Source organism: Cryptomeria japonica, chromosome 4 (assembly GCF_030272615.1).
Source record: "Cryptomeria japonica chromosome 4, Sugi_1.0, whole genome shotgun sequence".
Lineage (NCBI taxonomy): Eukaryota > Viridiplantae > Streptophyta > Pinopsida > Cupressales > Cupressaceae > Cryptomeria > Cryptomeria japonica.
Genome location: NC_081408.1, coordinates 362,870,833 through 362,895,751, shown reverse-complemented (window position 1 = coordinate 362,895,751; position 24,919 = coordinate 362,870,833). Strand labels below are relative to the sequence as shown.

Genomic DNA, 24,919 nt, shown 5'->3' with positions numbered 1-24,919 from the left:
ATCAGCTGTAACTTTGGATTCCGCAATAAAATCACAATATCTTTCATCCCTGAAAATTTGGAAAAAAGTTGCGAGGACCGTGTGCACTCCGAGCGCCATCGTCCCCGACATTTTTTCCGAAATTTCGGGAGCTAGATCTTACTGTATTTTCCTGCTAAAATCCAGAATTTTGGCTGATTTTATCAAATCTAACACTTTCAAAATTACAGTCAAAGTTGGTCTTGTGATTGCTTGGATTAAGGCTTCTAAACATTCAAAAATCATCGAAATTGAAATTTTGTGTCAAAATTGTGTTCTTACTGTCCTAAATCTGAAAAGTGTGTTTGCATTCATTCGAAATTTCAGTGCTTTATTCAAATTCTTACAATTTGTGACTTTTGAAATTAAGTGCTTAATTACAACAACTTTAATTTCCGCTTTCAAAATTGAATTTTGTGTGAAATTGAGTCAATTTTTAAATTTCAAAATTTGCATTGCTCTTGACATTCCCTCTAAAATCATAACATTCAAAATTTCAGTTTCCCTCTCTTTTTCAAAATTCAAATTTTTGCATTTTTCGACAATCTTGGTAGGGTTCAATTTCGAGATTGCAACTTTAATTTGGCCTATCTACAGATCGTAAAACCACTCAATTTTTTCAGATTAGCTCTAAAATCATCATAACTTTCATCCCTGTGAATTTCAAAAAAAGTTGCCGGGACCGTGTGCACTCCGAAGCGCCACGGTCCCTGACATTTTTTCTGAAATTTCGGGAGATTGTCCTGATTGTATTTAATAGCTTAAATCCAAAAGATTGGCTGATTTTACTGAAAATTGCTACCTCTAAATTCAAAACTTTCTCTCTCTCTCTAGTGCATGAGTTTTACAACAATAAGCCTACTTACACTATTCCCGTTAGACGAAGCCGTAGAATTAAGTCTTTCCGAGGTTTAACTACTGAGGAGATGGAACCTAATTTGAATAGCCTTTTTAACGAGGACATGGGTAATTCCTCTAATCCTCCCAATGATGAAGAAGCTCTCCATGAGGTTTCTGTAGAACAACTTTCGAAATTGGATAACCAATTTGATGATTTTCACCAATGGATGTCTCATGAGTATCCCGATAGTCAAGCTCTTCCTTTAATTGAGGGTCTAAAACGTATGCTTCAAAGTGATAAGAATGGAATTGATATTTTGCGTGGTATTGCACACATTGTGGATTCGAATGTGATGCCTATGAAGAGTTGTGCCGAAACTTTAGGTTATACACAACCTCCTACTCAAGTCAATCACTCTATCCCTTTGACAACCTCTATTGCTAGCATACCTACCTTTACATCAAACATAATGACTACTTCTAAACAAGACATTCCTCCTGTGATCACCAGTCATGGGGGCAACCCTTCTTCTTCAATTAACCCTCTTCCTTCATTTAATCCGACTTCTTCATTCATTCCTTCAATGAGTGTCCCTATTATATCTCCACAAATGAACATGACGCAAGGGGGCAATTCGTTTAACCATTCCATTCCTCCTTGTAGTGTTCCTCCTGTCCAATCATCTCCTATGACTAATTATCATAGAGCCCCACCACCTTACTCTTTACCTTCTTTCAATAACATAACACCTCCATCTCAATCTAACATATCTAATATGAATTCTTCGACTGAAGTGACCATTAACAATCTTGCACAAACTGTCTCTTCTTTACAGCAACAAATTGCCTCTATGAATCAATCTAAGTTTAGTGTGCCCACATTTGATGTTGCGAGCCCACTTTCTCTTGACATTGTTCGAGCTATCCCTCCTAAACATGTTGAAATCCCGCATTTGGAGCTTTATAATGGTAAAGGTGATCCTCTAACACATGTTAAGACTTTTCAAACAATATGTATTGATTTTGCTTATGACCAAAGGTTGCTTGCAAAACTGTTCACTAGAACATTAAGAGACAAAGCCCTACAATGGTATTGCTCGTTGCCTTCCTATTCTATTACTTCTTTCGAACAACTTGCAAATGCTTTTATTCAACAATTTCAAAACAATATAAGTCCTAAGGTTACTTTGATTGATTTAATGCATTGTAAACGAGGTGTTAAAGAAAAAGTGACTGATTTCATTGGTAGATATAAGCATTTGTATGCTCAAATTTCTTTTCCAGTGCCTGACAATGATATTCAAAGAATCTTTATTTCTAATTTACAAAAAGATATTCGAGACAAACTTCTGTTTTCTGAGTTTACTTCTTTCCAACAGTTGTGTGCAACTCTTCACAATTATCAACTGACTGTGAGTCAAATGGAACAATCACATCCTATGGCTCCGAGTGATAAGGGTGATAGCAGTCAACAACCATTTGGGAAGTTTAAACCGAACAGAGATTCCATCAAATTCAATGAAAACATCATCAACAACAATGTGAATGCAGCATCAGGTGTGTCTCCTATTTCTAAGTTTTTCAAGAGAGAAAGAAAGTTTACTCCTTTGAATGAATCATTGCATAGTATTATGAATAAGTTATTGGAACAAAATGTGCTTACTCTTCCTCCTATAAGGCAAATTGATCCTGCAAAGATTAATTCACCCTATTTTGATAACAAATCTTTTTGTCAATTTCATCGTCAACCTGGGCATGATACTGAAAAATGTTTTTCTTTAAAGGGTAAAATTCAAGATTTGATTGATAATAATACTATTTCTGTTTCTGGAGTGAATGATAAAGGCAATACATCTGTAGCTCCTCCTAATCAAAATCTTCAGATTTTCACTGATCCATTACCTTCTCATACCTCTAATGCGATTGAGGCTAATGATTCCTCTCTCTCATCTGATGGTCTTGTGTCTATGACTCCGAATGTGATTAACTTCGTAGAGCAACAAGAAAACCCTAAAGAACCTTCCATCACATTTGATTCCAGTGAAACCATTAGGGCACCTGATGGTCCTTTATACATAGTTGTAAAAGTCAAGAATACACCTTGCCGTGGAGTGCTTATTGATCCTTCGTGCATGATTAATGTTATTACTGAAGAATTTCTTTTTACTTTGCAATTGAATCAAGTGATTTATGACAAAACAGATGTGATTGTGAAACTATTTGATGCATTTTCTTCTCTTGCAATTGGTTCTATTACATTGCCTATTGAGGTCCATAACAAATCCCTTGATGTGAACTTTGCTATTATTCCATCTTCCGAACAATTTCGTGTGAAGCTTGGCTATCCTTGGCTATCTTCCATGAAAGCTATTGCTTCTCCTATTCATAAGTGTTTGAAATTTCCCCATAATGGTGAAGTTGTTACTGTCAATCATAGTCTCTTTAAACCAGCTGAAAGAACCTCTAGTGTTCCTATTGATTATTTTTGGCCTAAACGATTCCAATCTCTTCCTCCGCAAAGTGATCATCTTTTCAAATCTTATCAAAAGTGGAAAACAAATATGATCCTATCTCTAAGCGAACCTAGAACACCCAAACTTGACATTCCTATCATTATTGAGAAGGAAGTTCTTCCTTTGAAAGATAAAACTAATGTCTTTCCTCAAGAAGATTCCCAACCCGTTCCCATGGATGTGATTATGTCTATGCCTAATAAACCTTCTAAAAGTAGACCTGTACCTCCTCGTCATGATGGACTTGGTCTTCTTCCTAAACCAAATATTCCTCCTTTGTATGGAGCAGTTCCTCCTCCTTCGTTCTATAGAAAGAAGAGACCTTCTTCTTCTCCTATTATCCAGCCTAAGAGACCACAACCTAAACACCCAAGTGATAAGGATGAGAACATTCCTCCTCCTCCATCTTCTCCACTTCCTACTAAGACTAGACGAAATCGTTCTGCACGTGAACGCCGACGAAAGCGTCGTCTTAGAGCTCAAGCAGCTGCTTCTCAAACTTTGCAATCTCCAAAAACACCTTCAACAAGCATTATTCCATTTTCTCCTCAGCCGATGATTGAGCCGAAATCTCCAAAACATAAGATGCATGATGGTCTTGATCCTGTGCGAATTAAAGACCCTATTTTTATAAATCTTGATGATGCTATAGATGAAAATGTTACTTCTCTTGCTTCTGATAGTGAATATGAACTTGTTGATATTGATAACCATTTATCTAATAAATTTTCTAAAGCACTTATCCTAGCTCCTAGACAAGAACACCGTGGCTTGGGATATGAACATAGCCCTTGTTTGGATCTTGTGATAGCTCCATCTGCTGTGTTGAATGTTCCTCCTCTAGCGTGTTCCCTGCCTTCCCAAAACATTGATCAGCAAGATTGGGGGGTAGATGACATGCTAGACTAGTTACATTAGCATAGCAGATTCTCTCCTCCTTTCTTGTGTTACTTCTTCTATATGTTATTCTCATTCTTCTATTTGTTGTCCTTAGTGTTGTCTACTTGAGGACGATGCAAAGCATTGAGATCTCTTTTGGTCTCTCTCATGTTGACTCAAAAGACACATGTGTTCCCTTCTTCTAGGTGACCTTCCTTGATTGGGGAATGAAGAACAATTATGCATACATACATATGATATACATGAATTATCACACAGCATACTGACCCCGAGGAAAGTGAAGTCACCTCGTGCTTTGTGTTTTGTGTCTATTATCCTGGGGTTTATCTCACACTTGGGGGCTAAATCCTTGCGATAACGTGCTCCTTTCCTTTCTCATTTCTTATGTGTATCACTACATTAAAACAATCACCCCCGTTGAGGCGTGTGCGATCGCTTTAACGTAGGGGGGCATACACCCTGTCTATCCCTTCAGGATACATGAAAATTTCTTGGTGAACTTAGCTTTGCCTTGAAAATTTTCGGCATTTCTCTTGCATGACTCATAGTGAGGGAACCTTACTACTGACAGTCATGGTTCTCCCTCGTGATCTTCCCTTTTACTTTGTCAATCGAAGTCGTAAGATCCTTAGTCCACTGGGGGCTTGGTGTGTCTTGCCTCCTTGACGTGGTGAAAGTTTTTCAATATTGTTTCCTTGTACTTTACCGGAAGTATGAGCATACATACTCCCGCTAAAGTGGGGGCTAAATGTAGCGTCCTAAAATTGCGACACTTGCAATTTCGACTGCATTTGGGTCTTCACGATGGCGACGCAACACGCAACCTGAATGGAGACCCCGAAACCTGATTATGACACTGAAAACTGCATTTTCTTGCACCCTGGCCTGAACCTCCTTTGCACCCTGCTGTCCCGGGAGGTGGGACCAGAGCGCCCAGCGCCCTGGTCCTTCAGGACCAGGGCGCCCAGTGCCCTGGTCCCCCAGGACCATGGCGCCCAGCGCCCTGGTCCCTGGGTCCTATTTTGGGCCCGGTCTCTTTTGGACTTCGGGTCTTTATGTTTGCAAATTGGAAAATTATCTTTCCTGGTCGGCCTAAGGTCGGGAAAATCAGTCTATCAGCCCTAAATGACAAGTATATAAACTACATTTTCCTCTCTCATTTGGATAGAGAGAGACACATGAGGGAAAAAGCGTGGAAACTATACTCAAGCATTCAAGCATTTTTTCAAGCAATTGATCATTCTAAGTCTCCATTCAAGGCTAAGTGTTGCATTCAAGACAAGGATTCAACCATTGAAGAGGAGATCACTTACTACATACTACTACAACATACAACATCTATACCTTCGCACATAAGGATACAAACATCCTTACAACAAGGTATTAGTACTTGTTTTACATTACAGACATTTACATTTACAACATTGCTCATTTCTTGGTTAATTCCAAAACCGGGGTTTGACCTAAAGGCAAACCCCTAATCCCTAACCCCCCAATCGTCTTCACTTTTCTGTGTGTAGGTTGCAGGTACGCGGCTGAAATTGAAGATCTGGAATCCTTGTGCAGAGACGAACAGATCCCCCTTCGTTTTGCGGATTTTTCGGAGGACCGTGGCGCTCGGGCGCCATCGTCCCGACAACTTTTGCTCAAATTTGCAGGACAGCGCCGTATCGACATTTTACTGCTAATTCCAGGTCCGCAGCTTCATCCTATATCCCTATCTCAGTTTATAAGCGAATCTTTGTCACTTTCTATGCATTCCTAGCTTAATTCTTCTATGCACATTCTTTACAAAAGAGGGTAGCCTTGCTGTCATAACCCTTGAAACACATTTAGCATCCAATCTTGCATTGTGTGGGATTGGATCTTGTGGGTTTCAACCCCTCTTTTGAATGTAAAGTCTCTCCCCTAAGTGAAAACCATCAGCCCTAGTGAATCTCCCTTCTCTCTCCTTGGAGTTGGAAGAGGGGAGAGCAACTAGGGTTCGATCGCGATTTTCCGCTTTACAAAGGAATAGAGCAATGAGGCAAATCTGAAGTAACCCTAGTTGAGACATTTTTGTCCAAAGGGGAAGGAACATAAGCCAAATGAGAATCTTGAACCCCTACATGATCCTTATTCGAAGCAAACAGTTCCACATTTTTATTTTAATTATTATTATATTATAATATATATATTAAATTTAGTTTCAAAGTAAAAAAAAAAATATAAACAATAAATTACATTTCCAAAATCTTTTAATTTTATTTTAATACTATTATCTTAAATATATAATATATAAATAATGGATGTTAAGATATATTATTTGAAAATTTGAATAATATCACTATTTAACTTTTAAAATCTCCTCTCCCCACAGGTTCTATCTTTCTCAAGTTACATCTCTCTTTATCTCTCCATTGTATCCCTATTTCTCCCTCTTTTTATCAATATCTCTCTCCCCCTCTCTCCCTATCACTCCCTCTTTTAATATCTCTCGAATTCTCTTTCCCTCTCTCTATCTATTTAGACATTTCTATCTCCTTGCCTATCTCTCTATCCATATCAATTTCTCACACTCATACAAGGACACTCAATGTTTCTCCCTTGTATCTTTATCTCTATCTCGCTACTCACTTTATCTCTTTCTATCTATGTCTCTCTACCTCTATCTCCCTATCTCTATATCTCTACCCAATCCCTCTCTATCTCTCTATATCTTCCTCTATCCATATCACTTCCTCTCCCCTTCTTATCCCCCTATCTCTCTTATTCACTCCATCTCTCCCTTCATCTGTCTCTATCCATATCTTTCTCTCTACCTATATCTCTTTATTTCTCTCTATCTCTCCCTGTCTTTATCTCTTTCCCCATCCCTCTCTATCTCTCTATATCACCCTTTATCAATATCTCTCCCTCTCCATCTCCCTCTCCCTCTCCCTCCCCCTCTATATATTAAGAGATATATCTCTTATCTCTTCCTCATTTAATTCGAAAGGTCATACAATTTTTTTTGGCACAATCTAATTTAAAAATAACATTAAACATAACATTAAACAGAAATACAGATTGTGAAAACCTAATAACAGTGTTGTTTGGTGTTACAAAGGAGGTATCCTGCCTAGTGTGTTGTGGTGCACCCTTATAAGCTGGCCTCATTATCAACTGATTTCAGTTCAAAGCTTTCCATATTGCTGCAAAAGAGCGGAGGGGAAGACATTTCCATTTTGGCTTCACAGAGGACAATTGGACAGAATGGCTTGATTGCTCATTCTCAGCCTTACTTTTCAATTGAGCCCATGTATTGACTTTAGCTCTGATTTATGTTTTCATATAGTGTTCTCATCACGCCCTTGGAGATGGCTATCGATTTCTTCATGCACGACTTCGAAATTGCAGGTTTGATCAGCATGTGTCGTTTATTACTTTATGGGCCAATTTTACTGGGTATTATGGAACTAATGTTAAGTCTGGGTATGGACTCTGGATGTCCAGAGCCTCCTAGAGTGACAAGCTTGAAGAATGTGGAGCCCAACCCTCCGTTCGAGGAATTTGGAGAAGATGAGTATTTTATAGCAGACAGTCGAGGTTATGAATGCATTGTTCATGGGATAGCCCACGAATTTCTTCATTCTGCTAACGGATCCATTTCAGACCCACGTCTGAAGCTCAACAAGGTTTGGCCCTTTCCTTGTAGATTTAAAATCAGAAACAGAAACATAAATTTAATTTGACACACAAAAAAAATATTATTTATTCAATATTTACTACATCATAATTCATTTTAATATAGAGGTTCTGCACAAACAATACAAGATGACAGTATTTTATAGGGGTTGTGGCCTCTAAAAATACAATAGTTCATTATATTACCAATAAAAAAACTTCTAAAACATGGTAATTGTTATCTATGACAATTTACCAAAAACATTAAAAACTGATTTAGAATTTCTGCTTAAAGACTTCAATTGCATATTTCAAATTATTAATTTTGTTTGTAGTTGCACACACAGTATCATTATCCAACATACTCCCCCTTGATGCTAAGCGAACTCACAAACTGAATCTTTACAACTCACTATGGAGAACTTCCATCACTATCATACCGGGTCTTAAGGACCCACAAGGTACACTTCTTATAGAAGTTCCAATCTCTCTTCTTAATGAGAGATCACAATGTTTTCCCCTGCTTTCTCTAACAAAGAGAAAACTGATGACACTTCATCTGCACACAATTGTTTTTGCTCATTTTCATTGCAAACTATTGAAGGATCTATGCTAGTGTTAAATTAAACTGACAACCATTTCTTTGTCATCTGCCATTAATTTGCCAAAAGGGTCTCATCTCATGTTGCATTTATTGCATCATTGTCTATCTCACACGTAAATTTCTGTCATATAAAGACCACATTTCCAATATGGGTGAGGTCATCCCATAACACCTCCTTTTCAATGGCCTCTCGCACAGATCGGTGGCATGGCTCCTAACCATAGCTTATGTATCCCTTTTCTCAGCACTATTTACACTTTCTTGTACTCATCCTTTGCACTTCCAACAATTCTATCAATGCAGTTATTAAACTGCTCACATAAGTTCTTTGTATGAACTTTTTACTGCAACAATTAAATACCAACAAACACCAATAACCTTACTCTTTTGAGGCTAAGATCTCCCATTCTCCAAACATATAGATAACTTCACGAAATATGATTAATCCACCATCTGATCTTACAAACACACCCAGCAAAGTCTCAAAAGATCACACTCATAATCTTGGGCCCTCTTGTGAGGGAGTTAGGCCCATACCAGTTCTGATATCACTTTGTAGATTTAAAATCAGACCCAAAACACAAATTCAATTTGACACAATTTTTATTTATTTATTCAATATCTATTACATCATGGTTCACCTCAATATAGAGGTTACATTTTGATCTGCATAAACAATACAAAATGACAGTATTTTATAGAGATTGTGGTCTCTAAAAACACAACTGTTCACTGCATCACCAATAAAAAGACTTCTAAACTATGATAATTGTCATCTATGAAAATTTATCAAAACCATTAAAAAACTGATTTAGAATATCTTCTTAAAAACTCCTACCACTTATTTCACATTACTAAGTTTGCTTTTAGTTGCATTCATAGCATCATTATCCAACATTCCTTACATAAAAGCAGGGATTTTTGAATTCGCTATATAATTGTATCCAAATATGGTGCAGGTTTTTAGAGAAATCGAATACAGAAACAAGGGTGTGAAGGTTTCAACAGAGGATAGTTCAGTTTATACCGCAAAGAACGCCATTGTATCAGTCAGTGTGGGGGTTCTTGAAACAAAACTCATCGACTTTAAACCTGACTTGCCTGTGGGTATATTTGTTTGTTTCACTTTCCAACAAGGTATATTAGCTTCTGGAAAAACACATGTATTAGATTATGTATAAGAATTTAAAAAAAATAATTTATATCAATTTTTCAGATTATCTTTTCAGCATTTTTTTTCAATGAATTCTCTTTATCATTTTAATGATGTAGTTCAATGAATTCTCTTTATCTTTATCATTTTAATGATAGATTACAGAATGTAATAATGATGGATTACAGAATGTAATCGAAAGTAATTGAAAACGTTAATAAAAAAATTCTAATACCCAAAACATCTATAATAATACGCTTACTAAGAAAACCTGTTGATAATGGCTGTCAGGCACCAGTTGGGGCAGTGTATTTCACTGGAGAGCATACCAGTCAGGAATATAATGGCTATGTCCATGGTGCCTATCTTGCAGGTATGACAAATGTCTCTGCCTATGAATATAATATCTTGGCTTTCGATTTCTCACTTAATAGATTGAAGATGAAATGCCAGTTAATTAAACATTGTGTGGTATTACTATGGTGCATGAGATTAGGCATACACACAGCTAATCAGTTGCTCGATTGCGTTAAGAAGGGACTTTGTGCTACCAAATCTCATGAACAAAATGAAACCTGAAACGCAGACATCCAGAATCTAAGTAGTCTGTACATTCTAAGCATGAAATAAGTGGTAAAATCATATTATAATCAAAGAATATAATGTGGAACAGGAGAATGCAGATGGAGATGGAGATGGAAAGGACAGCATGGATGGATAAACTGCAAGTTCTGGAAGAATGCAAACCCAAGACTTGTATGTAATGAAATGATATTATTTAGAGAATAATCAAACCAAGCTGCCCTCTTACAGTCATCGGGTCAAATTACAACATGAGTTGAAATTGAGCATTTTTTAATGTTCAAATTTTTAAAATTTCAAAAAATATCTCGGTACGTAAATATTTTTCTTGGGCGTTCTTTTAAAAATTTGTATCTTGCTTTTTAATGATTTAAATTTTTTTTTTATATATATAATTAAGATTAGAAAATATTAAGTTTTTCATGTATTATATTCTATAAGTGGCATAAGAGAGTAAAAATACCATTATAACATTGGAAGCTATGAATTTAAACTATCACATAACATCTTTGAAGGGAGGAAGAGAAAAAAAATGAATGACCAAGTTTAGTGGTCAACTATGATAAGTTATGATAATATGGTCCAATGTGTAAGGAATATGCTAAAAAAATAGAACAAAAAATAGGACATTGAAATTTGTGCTTTTGAGTGACACTTTTGGGTTCATAGAATTGGCTCATAATTATATAAAACTATTTGATAATTTCTAGTTTTATCTTCATATTTTGTTGGTGTTTGAAGATGGAGTTAATATGAGTAGTTTTGTAGGTACCATTGTGCTTCCAATGTTGTTCCACATTTAGATATTGGTGATACACTTTTAAAAATATAATTAGATTTTGAAACTATTATTGCTAAAAAATACAATTACGTTTTTTTGGAATATAATTATTGCTGGATGAGATTAACTTTTAGTGTCCTTAAATCTGGCTTTTCAAATAGGTAAATCATTAATCAGTAGGAATCATCCATGTTGGAATTTATCTCCAATAGTTGCATTTACTATCCTATCGTAGCTTGACCTTCTCCTTATTTTCTTGTCTACCTCATCTTGTCTTCTCACTCAACACACAAGAAAGATTTTGAACCAAAAAAATTTCTGACTATAATCTTTTAAAATTTTGCTACAATGGATTTAAAACTCACTATTAAATGTAATTTATACGTGTTGTTTATAGTTTTTATATTTTGGGCATATGAATAGAAGTTTGTAGAGACTTTTGTGGGGTGTGTAAAAAGGAGAAAATACAAAATAGAGCAGAGGTTTCTAGCTATAGCAACAACAAAATGGTAGTCTTATTAGCAGTCAAAACAGGGGATTTTGTTTATAATTTGTGAGCAGCTAAATGAAAAGCAACTCAGTTTATGAATCAAACAATTGTATGTTTTTGTTAAGCATTAAAAAAATATAGTTATTATTATTATTGTTGTTGTTGTTGTTGTTGTTGTTGTTGTGTTTTATCTATGTTTTATTTGCTATATTCTATCTTTTTGTTTTCCTTTGTCTCTCTCCCACAAGTGGTATCCAAGGTGAAGGTTAGTGGGTTGAAGATTTTAAAGGGCCTTTCAAAGAGTTATAAAGGTTATTTGCAGTCAACCATGGCAACTTCAAGTACAAGCTTGACAAACCCACAAATCCCTCAATTTACATTAGGTAAAAATTATGACTACCGAGAAATCAATATGAAGATATTATTTTGTTCACAAGATTTATGAGAGTTTGTTGAAAATGGATACCCAAAACTAGCAGATATAGTAACATAGAATGCTCTAAATCAAGCAAAGAAGGATTTTCTCAAGGAAACTAGAAAGAAGGATTCAAAAGCTCTCTATTTTATCTTCCAAGGGGTTCATGGGAGTATTTTTACAAGGATCACAACAACAACAAAGTCCAAGAAAGCATGGTGCATTCTTCGGACAACCTATCAAAGAATGACAAAGGTTAAAATAACTAAGTTGCGAATAATGTTTACTTAGGAAAATAATGTTTATTTTGAAAATGAAATTGAAATAGAAATGAAAATGGAATTGTTAATGAAATAAGATAAGAGATCGAATGCACTAAAATGATTTATATACAATTGAATGATCAGTAATAATTTTTATTGTAAATTGAGATCATCATTTCTAATGAGTAATTGAGTGCAAGTGAATGCAGGAACAAGTGAACGCTGATGAAGGCGAGAACATGGTTCAAGTAGAGTTGTCCTAGCTCTTGTATTTCGTTAAAATAGATGGAATCTCTCACACACCACAGTAGAAAAGTTTGTTTGTGCATTTGTGATTTCATCAATGCATGATTTGAGTGGTGATTGAATTAAATCCAAGTTGCATGAGTGAATGTGAAATATTATGTCTTATTTTAAAGTAAGATTGTTTTGTTAGTGGGTTAGATGTGAATATTGATCATAGGTTTATATGTTCTTTATGTGCAGATATTTATAAATGTATGAAATATCGTACTTATGAGTTTACTTTGGTAATTTGATAATAGTATAACATATATATGCATATAAGATGTTGAATCAATCATATACATATATATCCATATAGATATTATATATATGTATCCAATTATCGTGAAATTTGATTACTTCATGTATTTTGTTTTACCTATACATAATCATTTGGGATTAAATATATATGTATTATATATATAAATGTATCCGAGTTCTAATAATGATTCAATCATAGACTTATAAATACATATGTAATTATTGAATATGTAAATAGATTTGCGAAATTTAAATTACTTTATGAAGATCCATATATATATATATAAACATAGGAACGATTTATTAAAGAATTTGTTAACAAGTTTAATATATATATAAATAAATAGTCATTATTTATTTATATATATATAATTAAAAATAAAATAAAATAAATAATAATAAATGATTATATAATAATATAGTGGAAAGAAACTTAGTGACCACAAAGGATGGTGGTGGCGGGTTAGTTTAAAAAAAAAATTAAACCTTAATAAGGGTGGTCGATAGGAATATCGACCACTCCTCCCTTTTATTTAAAGCATAAACCACAATGGGTAATGCTGTCCTAATCACCTACCACTTGCAGCCACTAAAACTTTACGGTAGTTGGCAGGTTAATGTGGCAAGCGAAGTAATGGAGGGAGTCGACACACCACCAACTACCCCCCTTTATATAACCACATTTCATACATGTAGAAGCCATTAAGACTTGGAAGATCACTATACACGTAACTAACCATTTGCATGCAGAAGTTGATAATTATATTGACAATATATTATGTTGAGTTTAATGTAGACTATGTTGACTGAGTTATTGGTGTAGTGCCCATACCCTAGTCAGCTTTGTAAAACCGGTTTGACCTTGGTTGACTTTTTTATGAGGCATTCTTGGATGGTTGATTTACCATTATGTAATGTTGTAGTCAGATATTATGATTATTGTGCGTACCTGTTAATGTGCTTTCACATCGATTCTTATGTAAGTTTAATTATTCTCTTGCTTCGAGCTAACACCATCATTATATATATATATATATATATATATATATATATATATATATATATATATATATATATATATATATATATATATATATATATATATATATATATATATATGCTTGTGTGACTCCTGGTTGTAAGAGATTGCAGGTACAGTACCGCGAGGTTCGTCTTCACCTAGATTCGCAGGTTTGAGTATACCTCTTTCGTCCTTAGAGTTTGGATTAGGTGGTCGTAAAACCCTCATTTTACCCTAGTCATGCTCAAGTGAGCGTCATTTGTGGTCCGTCAATTTCCCTTTTCGTTTGGGTTTGCGGGTCATGTATTTGGTTGGCTTTTTTAGGTTGCATGCTTGGCGTGTGGTAAAATTGAGTATTTAATCCTAAGTATTTAATTTGATTTAATGTGTTCATTTACGCATTAGTAATTGAAGAACTAAATTAAATAGGTTTCTTTTATGTGATTAATTATTAATTAAAAAGATCGCTCTATTTATGTTTGTAGCAAGTTCAATTTAATGGTTAATTTTAAATAATGAATTTATTCAGTTTGTGCATTTTGAAAGGAAAGATTTAAATTTATTCGAAATAGAAATAATTTAATATCTTTTGCATTTTGGAATAGAAAGGTTAATTTTAATTATTTAAGAAAATCAATTTTAATTAGAAAAGCAAAGTTTTATATATATATATATATATATATAGTGTGAAAGATTGATTTTGGGATTTTATTTTAATTAAAAATATTTTACCCTCATTAATATTTTGAAATATAAATGTTAGCTTTGTTAATATTGAGAAAATTAAAATTAAATGAGGGAGAGAAACATTTTGATTTTTAATTAGAAAAGCAAATTTAGAATATTTGAATATTTTGAAAATAATGATTTTTCATTTTATTTAAAAGATGTTTAAATTAAAAAATAAGAGTTTAGGTCAAATATTCTTCCATTTACCCTAGGTTGGAAAATATTTTTGGGGATGATTTTTGTAGAGCATTTTTGGAAAAAAAAAAACTTTTTTGGAGAAGGATTTTTTGGAGGAGATTTGGGCACTTTGGGAAGGAAGGTTTTCTTGAGTTGCAGGTTGGGCTCTTCATCAGATCTTGCCAGGAATGCGAAATGAGGTAGGATTCGAGTGCATCTCTTTGATTTCTTGTCTTATTGGGTTTGTTTTTCTAAAAAAAAATATATATTGGGGAATGGTTGTTCATGATGAAATCTTGCTTAAAATCTCCATGAATGTTCTTAAATTTAAGTTTTAGTTTTGGGAATATTGGTTGTTTTTGGGTCAAGATTAGTTAAATGGAGTAGATAAATGGGTGTAAATCCATCTTAGTTTGCCAAATATGGTTTTGTGGTTGAGAAAATTTGTCTATTTGAAAGTTATTCAACAAAGATTGTGTATTTGGAAAACCATGATCATTCTGGAAAAATTCTCAATATTTGCTATTCTTGATCATTTTGGAAATTTAATTTAGTCTCTATGAGAGACTGTATATTATTTCGAACTTGGGATTTTATTTAGGGTAAAGAAATATTTAAATGATTTTTTTTGTTTGTTTGGTGCGGATTAGGGTTGGAGGGCGGAGGAGCCAAGGCTCTACCCACACCCTCCTCCCCATGGGTTACAACAGTGCCCGCAACCACAAAGGGCCTCAGGAAACCTTGCGTCCACGGTGGTCGTAGGGACCCAGTGTGGCCGCAAGGAGGGGGGGGGGGTTGCAGTGGCTTCCACCTCTCCCGTGATGGGAGGTGGGCCTCATAGTGGTACCCCACAATTTTTTTTAAAAGTTCTTTTTTAAAAGAAAACTTATTTTATTAAAAGTTTCTTTTATAGTTTTTTTTAATTATTTATTAATTATTATTAATATATATTTTATTAATGAAGATATATATATATATATATATATATATATATATATATAATTTGAAATTTGTGTATTATTAAATTATTAATTGTTTATATTTTATTAATTATGGATTAATAAATATATAATAATTAATATTTAATTTTAGAATTTGTCTTAATGAGGAAGTATCTTTTGGAAATAGATAGAATATTATTTTAATTGGAAACTTTTGAAATAAAATATATTTATTATTTGATAATTTTTAAAAAATAATATATTATTCAGGAATATATTATTTGAGGAATTCAATGATAATAGGTCATCTAGAGGTTTTAGAAATGGAATACTATAGTATTTGAGTAATTGAAAAATGAAATATTTTATCATTGGATATTTTGAAAATTTAAATGATATGCTATTGGAATTATTGGAAATTTTTAATAATGTATCGTTTGGAAAATTGGTAAGTTAATGATATTTTCCTTTAGTAAAATAAATGGTTTAGTTATATTTTTCCTTTGTATTGAGAAATAGACAAATGGTACTATTGCAATTGTGGTATTGTATTCACCTTGTAATAGTGATTTTTCTGTTAATGTATTTTGAAAACTTAGATCATTTAGAAAACTTGATCAACTTTTATTGTTTAAATCAATAAGAAAGAAGATTGTCTTTTCCAAACTATGCCTTAGCGTGTTTAATTTTTTTGTATTCGCATTTTCTTAAGCAATGGCAAGACCTTGATTTGTTTGATTGGACCCTGTCATATGGATTGAATTGGGGTACCTGTTTCTGTTCTCTGTCTCGAGTTTGACTGTTGCTTGTGATGGTGTTATAACTGGTCATGTCCTTTATGCGGGTGTCGAGTGTTGATTTGTGGTTGACCATAACTAGTCAAGTCTCTAGTTAGAGTACCATCAGTCAGTGCACCTTGTATGAAGTCTAGTTTGACCAAGTGAGTAATCCTACCCTATTGAACTCTGTATGCTCGACCTTGTGTATTCCTGGGTTTTAGGAGTTCATTTGAATTTGTTCACCAGCATGTTGTTGTGCTGCCCTTAATCGGAGCTCTATTATGGAGTTGTCCATTTGCCTATGCCCTTGTGAGAACTTGATATCATGCTAAACCTTGGGTTGCGATGACTTAGTTTCACAGATGCTCTAGTGGACCTTTGTATTTGCTTCAATTATGTTCAATTGGATCCTTTCCTATTGAGGGATCATTTATGTATTTATTTGACCGATGTGGTCGTTTGTATATTGGTTATGTTCGCCTTGATGGTAGGATTGTAAATGATGTGAATCTTATGTATTCTTAACTTATTTAATGATCAGAGGGGTCTTGCAGTTGAGTAGACCTGAAGATGTAGCCCTTAGAGGTGAACTCCGATATCAATTTGGTGTTATGTGATCCTATGTTCTTATGTTTCCTATTTAGTTTTAGCATGTATAGATGGCTTTATGATAGAATGTATAAAGTGGATTAGATGAAATTAATCATAAATGCATGTATGCAGTCGTCTTTTAAATGCAGTAAATTGGATCATGAAAGAATGTAGTTTTGATTAACAAAATGTATTCAGTTATTGTTAATGAAATTAAGTATGCATGGAAAGATCTCATTAGTTTATGATGAAATTAAAGTACGTTATGGAACTAGATGCATGGCATGTGTTTAATGTAAAATTGAACGTAATGAATAGTGAAAAATTATTGGATGAACTCACCATGGTATCTATATTATTAACCTTAATGGATGAACTTCATTATGTTATCTATATTTTAACTTTAATAAATGAACTTCATCATATTAGCTATATTTTAACTATAATGGATGAACTCATCAAGTTATCTATATTTTAACCTTAATGGATGAACTCATCATGTTATCTAAATTTTAACTCTAATGGATGTACTTCGTTAAGTTTTCTATATTTTAACTCTAATAAATGAACGTCCTCATGTTATCTATGTTTTAACCTTAATGGGTAAATTTCCTCATGTTAGCCTCATCTTCAACCATGGATGAACGTGTCCTATTATCTATAATTTTAATTTACTGAACAAATTATATCCTGGTTTAAAGTAATAACATGAAATTAAGTTAACCTGCTTAATTGGATCAAATGTCATGAGTAGAGTTAGATGTTAAATTAAGTAATCATGTTGGGAAACTCCTTAGGTATTGTTTATCCTTCTGCTATGTTATTTGAGCTTTTGATAACTCATTGTATCATTATGTTGTTTCTTATTTAAAAAAAATATATTTGCAGTCCATTCGTGTGTTTTAGCTTTATCCCTTTAGGGTTTCTTGGCGGTGCATTACATTTGGTATCAGAGCCCATGTTGCAAACACTAGGATCTCTGATTTCACTTGTGCCCTTAGTTGGTGTGAGGTGTATCAAACTTATGTTGTATGCTTGTCCTCGTTTTGTAGGTGTGGGATTGAGGCATAGGATCTTGAAGATCTTAAGTACTCGTGTTCTGTTCTTTTGTGTGTTCTTTTGAGCAGACCTTAATTGTGTGTAATGTGTGCGTTCACACCTTGTTTTCACCTTCTTGATTTTGGTGCTTTTGAGTGATTATATGTGTTTTGTCTACTTATTGAGGTCTTGGTCTATGATTATTCTTATTTTGAAAGAGAGTTGTATGTACTGTCCTTGTTGATTGTTGTACTCTTTAGACTAATCCATTTGGGTTGGTTAGTGTTAGTCTTGAATCTAAAAGTATGAAATGTGCTCGTTTAAGGTTATGATCTAGCTTAGTGTTGTTCGCTTGAAGGACTAGTGTGGTAGATATTGAATGCTTATTATGTAGCAAATTGAATGATTATCACCCTTCCTCCTCTTTCTCTCTAGAAATTAAAATGTTTTTGATATGTGTAATTATCTCTTATTTGAGTTTTCTTTTTTTGCGAGAGAAGGTTGCGACTTCTTGCACCCTTGTATGAGCCTTATGACGCTTATGTGTTTTTAGATAATAAAAGGGCCATGGGTTTGAAAGTTCATATTGGTTATTGGGAGAAAATTGTATGTTTACATTAAGGATTCTCCATGTGTATTGTTAGAGTAACATAATTAAATTCTATCTTAAGTTATGTGCATTAATATGCGAAATGTTGTTATGTGAAATTACTTTGTTTTTAAAAGAAGTATAAAAAGGGGACATGTTATAGTAGCTTTGAGAGTGTATTAATGTGTTCCACGAAAGATTATTTTATGTGTTTCATTAAACCAGTTTGATTGAGGATCTATTTTAGCAATGCTCCATTGAACTTGCCTTTGGATATATGTAATTGCCTTATTATGTTTAGAAAGTGCGAATGAAAAGCTTGTTTGATGTGCATGCATTATTATGTATTATTTAGTTGATAGCTCCTCGCTTATCTTCTTACCGTACCTTGAATTTTAAATGATAGGTTGCAAATTATGATATGCGTTTGTATTGTATTAAAGTAGTGAGTGTTCTCAAGAGGTCTTGTATTATCGAAAGATTGCCTATTTTGATCTCTGTTGTTTGGAAAACTAGAGCATTCTGTTACAACCATAATAATTGAAAATGTCATGTTAGGTCGATTGATACTCTTCTAAAATGATAGTGAAATGACAAGCTTATAGTGAGAAATTTAATATTGTAGTGCGATCTTGTGGATCTTGTGTCTTTGTAGGAAATAGTTTGATTATCAAACTCTCTTTTCCTTCTCCTTGCCTGGATTATAAGATTCTTAGAAATGCTACTAAGAATGCATTTATTTAAATAGAATGTTTATAACGCATATGAAATTGTATGTTTGCATTTGGGCTTCTTATGGAAAGATGAAAGTTTTAAGCTCTAAAAAGAAATTTGCATAGTTAGTAATGTAGTTATGAATGCTTATTGAACTAGAGAAAGATATAGGAATGATGTTATTTCTTTATGTAATTCTGAATTGTAAAGAATTTTCGTACTTGTATCTAGAATAAATTTTATTCAGTTATTCATGTGGGAAGCATAATTAAAACCTTCATTGAGTAGATGATAGTGTACTGAAAAGTACTCCCTGCAAATGTGACTAAACTAGTACTCGTGCTATCATTATGTATTGTAAGAAACCCGTGCTTGCTATATGTGCCCATGAGATGGTGAATTAATCAACCATGGAGAATATGTTTACTTATGGGTATGGAAATACCATACTATTTATGTGTTGTTGCATGCTTGTTACCTTACTGAGTGCCAACCCATGGGTTGTTGATAAGTCAGCATGTGAAGGGGTAGTATTAGAAGTCACCATTTCTTGAATAGTATGGATCAACGTACAAGTAATGTCGGCGTGAAGCGACTTCAACTTCTCTATTTTGAGGAAAAATATAATTAAATAATGAAATTGTATTATAGGTGTACTCAATACTTTCCCTTTTTGATGGACCAATTTATAAGGTTTATGTGTACCAGCCTATTCCTATCCTTTATTTGAGCATATTGATGACAGTTCTTGAGTAGAAAGATATTTTTTTTTATTGGAGGATCTTTTGCCTTGTCTTCATGAAAGGTATGTTGTTTTTCACATGAGCTACCAATTGGCCAATGTTGGTAGACATGTGGGTGGACCTTAGCCATGTATACCTCTGGCTTACAATGAGTATCCTAAGAGGTACGTCGCTATGTGGGGTGTGACTTGCATGTGCCCTTTTTCGTGAGGTACACGGCCATGCGGGATACTTCCATTACGTGCCTTTTTTGCTTAGATTATTGCCATGCCATGCTGAGACACGATGCGAGATGTAGTAGACATTGCCATGCGGCCTACTGACTGGTTTAGGGTAGAGCCATGCTACGTGACGATGTGATGCGGGGTGATGTCGAGGTGCACACTGCCATGCCATGCGGATGTGTGACTAGGCCGCACCACATGATAAGCTATTGCGATAGCTATACGATTGTTCCCTCCTTCCTCATTGGTGGCTATATGCTAGTCACATAGTGATGTTATGTGCAATTGTGATATTATTATTTATTTCTTTGGGGACCAAAAATTTATTTTATTTTGACTTTGAAGGTTTGGCCACAATCTTGTGATCTTTTGCATACTTGATTTGGTGTTGCAAATTCCCGATTATTTTCTTGCCTTACTATTGGAATTGATGATTTATTATCTTTATTCATCTGTACTTTGGTGGCTAAACTGGTTTATCCTTATTGTTTTCGTATGCTGGTCTTGTGTTGAAATGTGAAATTCCTCTCCAAGGATGTATGAGACGGTCTTGGTAGAGTGTGTATGAGGAAGTAGATGTAGGGAACCTTGAGGATGGGGGTATGTGAGGCTGTGATGCAGCTAGGATCCACTACCTACCTATGTGTGGTGACCATCTCTTGGAGGCTAACCACCTTACTCAACAAGGGATGTTCACGAAGATCTTGTATGGAAGGTAACACCACTATGGTGTGCCCTAGCACCATCGAGCCCTTGAGTGAGATGTTAGATATTTATGATCATGTTATTGTTTTGAGATCAGGCATAGAGATGATGATCGTGCATGTTATCTTTGATTGAGCATTAGACATGCTCACATGTGGCCTTTTGAGTTGTGCATTCCAGTTATGTGGATGGTTATTATGTGTAATCATGGAGTAAATTGTGTTTACTTGTCACTATGTTATGGGACATAGTCATTGGAAACGTTCTTATATGTCAAGAAAGTGTAAACAATTGTGTACTATATGTTGCTCTTATTTATCAAAAGTTGACTTGGTTGTAGAAATAAAATTTTGAAGCTAGTTCTATGCAATAAATTTTTATGATGGGGATGAATTGGTAAAAGAAAATGATCATGATGACATGTTTTCTTGTCATATTTGTTAGATGAGTATGGTAATTGTTGTTTACCTCTTTTAATGCTTTAATTTGGTGTGATGAAAGGAAGAAATTTTTTGTTTCTCTGCTATGATTATAGATAATTCCCATAATGTTATAAGAAATGTAGGGATTTAGATGTATCTAGTCAATGGATAATAACATTCGTAAAGGATTTAACAATAATGTTTCATTTAATGGAAAGATTCCTATGTGCAATTTAATATTTGTTAAACGAGTTTCAGGGCTAATGCGTGCTGCTTGTTCTCTGCGTAGCCTTACGACTTCTTGGAGTAAGTTGGAGCCTAGGGGGGGAGGATGTAGTGCCCCTAGCCTAGTCAGCTTTGTAAAACTGGTTTGACCTTGGTTGAATGTTTTATGAGGCATTCTTGGATGGTTGATTTACCATTATGTAATGTTGTAGTAAGATATTATGGTTATTGTTTGTACCTATTAATGTGCTTTCGCATCGATTCTAATGTAAGTTTAATTGTTCTCCTGATTCTTATTATTAATCTCGAGCTAACACCTTCATTAAATATATATATATATATATATATGTATGTATGTATGTATGTATGTATGTATGCTTGTGTGACTCCTGCTTGCAGGTACAGTACCACCTAGGTGCGAGGTTCATCTTCACTTGGATTCGCAGGTTTGAGTATACCTCTTTCATCCTTAGAGTTTGGATTAGGTGGTCGTAAAACCCTCATTTTACCCTAGTCATGCTCAAGTGAGCGTCGTCTGTGGTCCATCAGTTTCCCTTTTCGTTTGGGTTTGCGGGTCATGTATTTGGTTGTCTTTCTTGGGTTGCGTGCTTGGCATGTGGTAAAATTGTGTATTTAATTTAATTTAATGTGTTCATTTACACATTAGTAATTGAGGAATTAAATTAAATAGGTTTCTTTTATGTGATTAATCATTAATTAAAAAGATCACTCTATTTATGTTTGTAGCAAGTTCAATTTAATGGTTAATTTTAAATAATGAATTTATTCAGTTTACGCATTTTGAAAGGAAAGAGTTAAATTTATTCGAGATAGAAATAATTTAATCTCTTTTACATTTTGGAATAGAAAGGTTAATTTTAATTATTTAAGAAAATCAATTTTAATTAGAAAAGCAAAGTTTAATATATATATTTGATATAGTGTGAAAGATTGATTTTGGGATTTTATTTTAATTAAAAATATTTTACCCTCATTAATATTTTGAAATATAAATGTTCGTGTAGACACCTAAAATTGTCCATGTCTAATTAAATAAATATTTTTTTTTATTTAATTATTTTAACCTAATTCTTCTATTAATTAAATAAATCCTTATTTATTTAATTAATTCATTTATCCTCTTCTAGCCTTATTTCTCATTTAAATAAATATATTTATTTATTTAAATTACCCTTTTCCTAAATTAAATAAATATTTAATTTATTTAATTGATCCCACTTCCTCTATTAATTAATTAAATCTTTATTTATTTAATTAATTCATTAGCGTTTTCTACCTATGACACATGTCATTCATCTCTTAATTCCTACACTACCTACTCTCATTATTTTCTTATTTCCTCTACCTACCCTCTAATCTTAGCTGACCATTTATCTTTTACACCTCTCAATCTTATCCCTCCATTTCTTATAGTGTCTTCTATATAAGAAGATGCTTCCTTCATTATCAACCCTAATAATTCAACTAATCATTCTATTCATTCAATCATTCTAATCAGCTAATCTACCCGACTAATCTATGCTTTCAAACTTTCATATGCGATCAAGCCTACTTGCAACCACATTTCCATTCTTTGTTGAGCTCTTGTGCACACATAAAATCTGAGAGCAAATATATCAGGCAAGATCAATAGAGATAGGAAGAATGGAGATCCAAACCCTATTGGACATGTGATGGTATAATCTTTGCGATTTTATTTTGATTTGCATTGTCTTAGGTAATCTTCATATGTTATGGTGGATCTTTGTTGATTGTTATGCTAGGGTTTTGTGGTTGAATTCATTTAGTCTTTCAATATTATTGTTTCCATTTTCATCATATACATAGACGTGCCTCTGCTCTGCACAAACGTGCCCATATAGCATAAACGCGCCTGCACAACACAGACGCGCTCGCATTTGGCATAGACGCCTTTGCATTCATAGACGTGCCTGACACTAGCACAGACGCACCTTAGCATTTCTTTCCCACTGCTTGACATATCTAAAATGCATTAAATGCACTACCTAACATGCATTAATGACAACATTTATTTGCGACAAAGTACAAGGAGGTTTTATGGTACTCACTGGCTCTCCTGCATCTACTGGCCTCTGAAATCGGCGAACGTGATCGAATCTGTGAACCAAAGCCATCGTTGCTGACTGCTCTCTGCTCTCTCTACACTCTGATCTCTTGGATGTGTGGATGACAATGAAGATGTGTTCCCTCATAGTCTATCTAATAGACTACCGTAGCCCTAGTCTCCCGAGTCAGTCTTCTTTATCCTGTGACTCTGTCACTCTATCCTATCTGGTCAGTCCATTATAACCTTTCTTTCTTATCGAGAGATTATTTGCAATCTTTCCAAACATTTTCATCCAATCTCTCGAGGGGGCATATCATTCCCATCTTGGGACAACTTTGTATCAGTTCATATTATCTTCTTTGAAACAACGCGACAAGCTGCATTGTCTCAAAGAGGGGCAAAATGTAGACACCTAAAATTGTCTAGTCTAATTAAATAAGTTTATTGTGAATGGACAGGCTGTGAGTGTGTGCAAAGTGAAGGATGAGATCGAATCCTGAAGGAGGGAGGAGCAATGTCTCTACACATGGCACCGGTGATCCAGTTTTCACCATGGTACTTACCCAGAGCGCCACCGAAGTGGTTTTCACCATTGGACAAATTTATTTCTCTTTACTTTTTTTTTTTTTTATGTTGTCACTCATATTTCAGATTTGGTTTATATTGAGCTAACATCTTCTGATCTGGCTAATGAAATTGGTGCAGCTTGTGTAGCTCAAGAATTTTGAAACTAGCTGCTCTTGTTTGTTGGATTGTAAAAGTTTTCAATTTTGAACATAGACGTGCTTGTATACTTCACAGACACGATTTAATGACACAGACATGGTTCTGTCAAACACAGACATGTTTATGAGATTTTGTAAATGCAATGTTGTTCAAGAGGACACATATGTGTTTATATCCTTCATTGATGCAGTTAAATGACATAGACATGTTTCTATCAGACACAGACGCGTTTCTGAAATCTGAGTGCAATTTTTCCAATTTATAAAGTTTTTTTTTGTTGTGACCCAATCTGAATTTTTGACTATTTTTTGTGACAAGAGGACATAATGTTGATGAAGACTCAATGTTTGCAAGTGTTTAGACTCAAAATGACTCAAATAAAAGTGTGTTGTTTGATGTAAAATTGTTTTGCATACACTTGAAGACACAAAAAACACAATGTTCTGATGTTTGGTC

The 24,919-nt window shown here is 34.1% G+C and overlaps 1 protein-coding gene across 1 annotated transcript; it reads left to right on the top strand.

The window, feature by feature from the left end:
* The first annotated feature begins 7,363 nt into the window (after positions 1-7,363).
* On the top strand, positions 7,364-10,394 carry LOC131040980 (polyamine oxidase 6-like). The gene is made up of 4 exons (XM_059219163.1): positions 7,364-7,927; positions 9,480-9,683; positions 9,965-10,046; positions 10,330-10,394. The coding sequence occupies exons 1-4, from the start codon at positions 7,574-7,576 to the stop codon at positions 10,392-10,394; spliced, it is 705 nt and encodes a 234-aa protein (XP_059075146.1). The 5' UTR covers positions 7,364-7,573.
* Positions 10,395-24,919: the final 14,525 nt, after the last annotated feature.

Excerpts from the sequence above, each read along its gene's own strand:
- LOC131040980 (XM_059219163.1), top strand. The coding sequence starts at position 7,574 with ATGTTTTCATATAGTGTTCTCATCACGCCCTTGGAGATGGCTATCGAT. Across the intron at positions 7,928-9,479 it reads CACGTCTGAAGCTCAACAAG|GTTTTTAGAGAAATCGAATA; the intron begins GTTTGGCCCTTT and ends AATATGGTGCAG. Across the intron at positions 9,684-9,964 it reads TAGCTTCTGGAAAAACACAT|GCACCAGTTGGGGCAGTGTA; the intron begins GTATTAGATTAT and ends AATGGCTGTCAG.